The sequence below is a fragment of the Hibiscus syriacus genome, unplaced genomic scaffold, assembly GCF_006381635.1.
Source record: "Hibiscus syriacus cultivar Baekdansim isolate YM2019G1 unplaced genomic scaffold, ASM638163v2 tig00011761_pilon, whole genome shotgun sequence".
Taxonomy (NCBI): Eukaryota; Viridiplantae; Streptophyta; class Magnoliopsida; order Malvales; family Malvaceae; genus Hibiscus; species Hibiscus syriacus.
In genome coordinates this window covers 1,367,922-1,373,688 of record NW_024062256.1, presented here as the reverse complement: position 1 = coordinate 1,373,688, position 5,767 = coordinate 1,367,922, and the positions used below count along the sequence as shown (strand labels likewise).

The following is a 5,767-nucleotide window of genomic DNA, read 5'->3' as shown; positions in this document are numbered from 1 at the left end:
TTACAAGTATGTTGCTCACTCATGTGGATAAGTGTCAACTTCCCTCAAAAAGAACAGTGGGACATGCTTCCAGAAATACTGCGCACATTTCGAAAGAATCTGGCAGTGATCGAACGATCAATCGCCATTATCAACATGAATTCTTCTCTATTTAAGGACAATCACATTCAACAAACCAAAAGTTGCATCACTTTCAACTCCGTTTTCGTTTTAGTAGCCATGGGAATGCCGCGTTCCGAAACATATGATCAAATTTTCTCAAAAAGCCTGACTAAGACCGACGTCGGCGTGAGGCTGTCTTTTCCGATGGAGGCGATGAACGTTTTCGAATTCCGTCGAGACGAAGATAAGGCGGAGTTCGATGTAACGGATGGGATGGGGAACACATGGAAATTCGGGCTCTCGAAAAGGAACGAAGCTCGACACTCGCACCCCAAACCCGTGCTGTCTTCGGGTTGGCGTGCATATGTGCAGGCAAAGGGTCTGAAAATGGATGATAGGGTCACCCTTTACCGCATTAAGGGCAAATTAGTGACCAAAACAAGATTCAAAGTTCGAGCACAGAGAAAAGTTGTGAGGGAAATCAAGGTATTTGGCGAAGTGATCCATTGTGAGGCTTCTTGGGTTGATGTTGAGAGGTTATAGCCGAGGTATCTGCTTCAATTGTATGATGTTGGGAAATTAATGAAATCGGTGATGTATGTAGGATGTATGTTGATAGATAAAAAAATTCACGTTGACATCAATAGCATAATTTATTTGCATTTATGGGTAAATTTTAGATGTATTTTATAGACATTTATAGAGACGGTCATGTAATTTGCACTTTTTATTTTTATTTTTTTAATCTTACTATAGATTCAAGAAGTTTTTAGGAGACATCACACCATCTCCGAAATCGTTTATCGGAGTTTATGTGTCTCGGTCTCTAACGTTACTTATATGATAGTTGACAATCATAATTGCACAAACTACAAATTTATTAGTATATATGATGACCTTAGATCTAACACCAAAAGATTATGCAGATTCTACAAAACGACTATTGAAGGCCTATTGAAAAAAAGTCTCATTTTAGGGGTTATTTGAGGAGCTCTTCATAATCTGTTTACACGATACAACGTGATTATCTGTCATGTAGCTATAATATATTAAAATAATATAACTTCAACAAATCATAAAAAAAATTAAATTTTTCTACTTTAAAAATAACATTATGATATTTTCGGACTTCATTTTTTTTAACTTTTTATGAGTTTTTTTATGTAAATTTAATAAATATACAATTCAAGGATAAATTACACAAATTATCACTTAACTTTTTTCTCACTCCTATTTTAATCACTTAAGTTTAAAAACTTTTAATTTAATAATTAAACCTTTTACATTAAATTTTTCTAGTCACTCCTAGATTAATTTAATGACAGAATGATCACATGGTATTTTAAATTAAACTTTTATGTTTTGAGTTGTTTCCATTTTCTTGATAAAGTTCAAGGAAACTCTGGGTTTTATTTTGGAACTTTGATGGAAAAGGTAGTTTGGTCATGATGAAGGTAACGGAAAAAACGAGTTTACAAGCGACATTTTCGGGGTGATTGATATCCACCAGATGTTAATATCAAGCCAAAAATGAACAGAAGGACATGTAGTACGAGGTGCAGGCCATCGAAAATGCCATTGTCGAAATGGGAGATGGAGGCGAACGACGGTGGAGTTGAGGAGGAGATTGAGGACGAAGAGATTGAAAATCGGAGATGGTGGAAGAATGGAAACTCGACGATGTCTTCTAGGAAGTTTGCAGCTGGATTGTGGACGTTGAGGCATCAGAGATGGTGATGACTGATGACAGAGAGAGGAGGAAGGGTCAGTTCGAGATCAAAGTGAGATTTTTAACGTGATTTTGCGGCTCCAAGATCTATGTTTTTCCTTTTCTTTCTGTGTTTGTAGCCTTCTGGTATGGTAATGAGAACAACGTGATGTGATCAAAAGTATGTTTCCTAAATTTCTTTAATTTGTTGCCCATATTTGAAGCTTTAAAAACTCGGAAGTAAAAGCGTTAAAGCAATATACAAGACTGCAGCATGAAAGCAACAGGAGGAATTCAAGCCAAGAAGTGAAAGGAAATTTCGACTTCAAACCAATCAAGCAAGACCACAAAAACCAAGTCTAAGGGCCATTTTCAAACCCGACTAAAAGTCGACTTCATCGGAGAAATTTATTTACAAATCTAGTCAAGCCAGAAAACTTTTGTATCCACTATCTTAATCAGCCAAATGTCCCGATAAAGCTGATGGACATCAAAACAACACACAGCAGCTAATGACTTATGGTACCAGGTCGGTTACACCGTCCCCTGAGAAGAAAAGAAACAGAGTTTTGACATTTCTGACATTTCCAGCTCTCTATGATCTAAGCTGGTTTAACTCAGCTGGCATTTAAGTGAGACCGGTGCATTAGTCCAGCACTTTCCATTACACGAAATACAGTAACTTTTAGCACGAATTCCTTCTCCCTCAGCAGTTCAAAGATGCACACATCCCCTTCTCCCAAATTATTCTCCAGCGTGAATTCGTACCATCCCCGGCTGAACTTAGCCTTGCCTCCTTTATAAAGACATCGTACTGACCACTGCCTCCCATCAGGAAGCTGAAGTTTAATGGATCCGGAAACCCCACTTAGATGTTTCTCAGCAAAGCAGGATGGTAAGTACTGAGAGAAAAAGTCCAAATGCATGTTAAGGCTTGCTATAGGGTGAAAACAAAAAGGACATGAACATATCAATGCTCACCATAATACACCCCCTGTATAAATATGATGGTCGCAAGACGACCCTGCAGAAAGGGTTAGCAGGCTCAAATGCTTTGGCTGCATTAATTGCTCTCTCTCTTTCTTCAGCTGTCACAGTTCTCTTCCGGGCTGAAGCACTTTCGTAACATTTAATGCGCATATCAGCATCATCTACATGTCCAGCGGATGACTCCTGTATGTCTACATTTCATTTAACCACCGATCAGAAATTCTGATTCCTTGGGGAAAAACAAAAACAAAACAAATAATCTTAGTTAAGAGGACTTACTAGGATCAACTTTCCGCTTCCTCCCACGCTTTTTTGGTTCTGATGGCATTGCACCTTAAGTATGCGGTTTCACTTCATTAGCATAATCTTTTTAAGCTCAAATGCAGTAAATGAAAAGCCATACCTCGTATAACTTGATTATTCACACCCTTTGAAGTTTGAAGGTTAACGCCACCACCCCAGTTTATGCAGTTGTTAAGTTTAGACCCACCAAACAAATTCTGCAGTGCTGGAGATATGCATTCATCATCTTCAAGTTGCTCAAATGGATATTGTTTTCCGTGATTGTATTGAGCACCAACAAGGGCGTTAGTGTGATAGTTTATTTCTGAGTTGTACAAATTAAATATACTAACACTGAAAGCAGAATTTCCCTCGTATCTGAAAACCAAAACGTAGCCAACACAGATATAGTAACGCACTAGAAACTCCAGCCAACCTTCCTGAAACCAAACCTTGTCGTCGGCTTTCTTTATTCCTACACGCCAAACATGACCGTCAGGAACAGTGAGAGCAGCAGCAACAGAAAGTTCATCCCTGAATTTCTTAACAAAGTTATCAGGGATCCTCTGCAGACACCCCAAATCAAGTTAGGATTATTTATCTGATGAATATTAGAACCGTGATTCAGATGGATTTAGTGAATAATTTGCAGAAGCACTTTCATAACATTGTGAGCTTAAACCTCATGCTGGGTGAAGAAATCTACTAATCTGTCCTCGTACCTAAAGTAATACTAGCATCAACATGAGAAGTTTGGATCATTTCAAAGAAAAAGAATATGCGTTGTAACACATATATACGGTAAGCATAATCATAGTTAAAAACGAAATCCATACATAAATTTTCAAAAGACTAAACATCAAGAAAAGGGAAAATTATGAAATTAAGATGTAGATGAACTTTCTTCTCTTGCTCATAGATCATTATGAGAAAGCCACGACATTTGATCTATTTGATGAATTTTGCTAGCAGTATAACCCAACGAGAAATGCCAAACAAGTAGATGCCCGTCAAAAGATTCCCCATCCAAGTAATATACACCAAGGATGAAGATTGAAATAATTAACACAGCCTGAATTATCTTGCAATTTTCAAATTTAGTACAAATTACCTTCTAAAGGTTGTTTCTTTATCAGAAAGATACCCAAGTAATATACCCATGTCCTAAGAGATCCTTCCTAGAATATGTATTCTATATAGAGCCTGTGGCACTTATACTTTTCTGGTTCTGATAGATTTCAATAGTCTCACAAACATGTATTTTACCCGGAATAATAAAATAACAATTCATTGGCCTCAGGTACTCAATTAAATCTGACAAATCCAGGAATAAAGAACTTTATTTTATCGTTATATAGACTTGCTACGTCTTCCTTATTCCCCACAATGCATACAGTAAGATCAAAGAAAATGCATAAAAACTACCAACTTAAAATCCAGTGGATGAGTCCAAATGTAAAAACTACTAAGCAATCACTCACATGCAGGCGAGACTACAGGAGGTAAACTCAAATGATAGATAGAAAATCAATGAAAATTACACCCATTCAACATTTCTACATTTATAACCTAGAAAAATCCATAAGATAGAATTATCACATCATTCCAAATGAGTGAAAATTTAAGGAAAATTGAGTTCAGCAACAAACATTACAATTCATTAGGTATATATATACTAAAATGAAGTAACACACATCATGCATCAACGATTGATCTCAAAATGTATATCTCCACGGCTACACAATAATAGGATATGCCTAGTAAAATGAACTTGAAAGTGAACATTGAGATCTTGGGTTTATTTCACCAAGTTCATCAAGTAGGCAAACAAACTTGTAGGATTATTTGAGGAAAATCATACCACTCCAGCTATCAATTCAAAACTTAGACTAGTTTCTTCAAATCTTTCTACTTTTTGTATAATTCCACCATGTCTTAACCTCCGAATCTCCTCCCCGAAACTAAAAAATACACTTCAAAGCTCAAACCACAAAGGGGAAAAAACACAAACCAAACATGGAAGGGAAAAACATATAACAAAAGCAACAGATCTCCATCATACTCTAATTTTCCAAGGCTCAACTTTGTCCCACAGAAAAACTTCTTCCTGAAATACTAAATCACCCGCTAAAAAGGGGGGAAATTATCTTAGTAATTTTGGGTCAGTAACAATACACGAGTAGTCAAATAAAGAATAATAACAAAAACTAAGATTAAAGAGCAATAAGAAGAGTAAAGTAAGAGGAGGAGAGAAAAAAAAGGGTTTCAGACTTGAGTATTTTTACCAGTTTCTTTTCTTGAAGGGTGGTGGGGAGAATAAGCTTATGGAAAAAAGGGTGCGGCATTTTGGATAAAAGGTCAGATCATATAATGATGTTGAGCTTCAGTTTGAACGAGACTTGGGTTTTCCTTTCTGAAATTTCTAAGTCTATTGTGCATGGATATCTATGAATACAATTCTACTCTTTCATCTCTCCCCCAGATAAAAATGACCCCAAAAAAAACCAAAAAACAAAAAACACTCAACACAGATGAACAAAAAAAGGAGAAGTTTCAGATCTGGGTCTTTCTCTTCTGCTTCCCACTGGTTCTTCCTTCTAGTCAAATACTGTTTTTAAATGCTTTAAAAAAACTTTAAAAAAAAACTCGACTTCACCTAGAAGTAAACCCAGTTTCATCACATTT

At 36.5% G+C, this 5,767-nt stretch overlaps 1 protein-coding gene across 1 annotated transcript; it reads right to left on the bottom strand.

Moving 5' to 3' along the window:
• Window positions 1–2,115: 2,115 nt before the first annotated feature.
• Window positions 2,116–5,767, bottom strand: LOC120204973 (B3 domain-containing transcription factor VRN1-like). The gene is made up of 5 exons (XM_039204947.1): window positions 5,368–5,767; window positions 3,204–3,648; window positions 3,080–3,133; window positions 2,792–2,991; window positions 2,116–2,712 (listed from the first exon to the last, which is right to left on the bottom strand). Exons 1-5 carry the CDS (start codon window positions 5,425–5,427, stop codon window positions 2,428–2,430), a joined length of 1,044 nt encoding a protein of 347 aa, XP_039060878.1. The 5' UTR covers window positions 5,428–5,767; the 3' UTR covers window positions 2,116–2,427.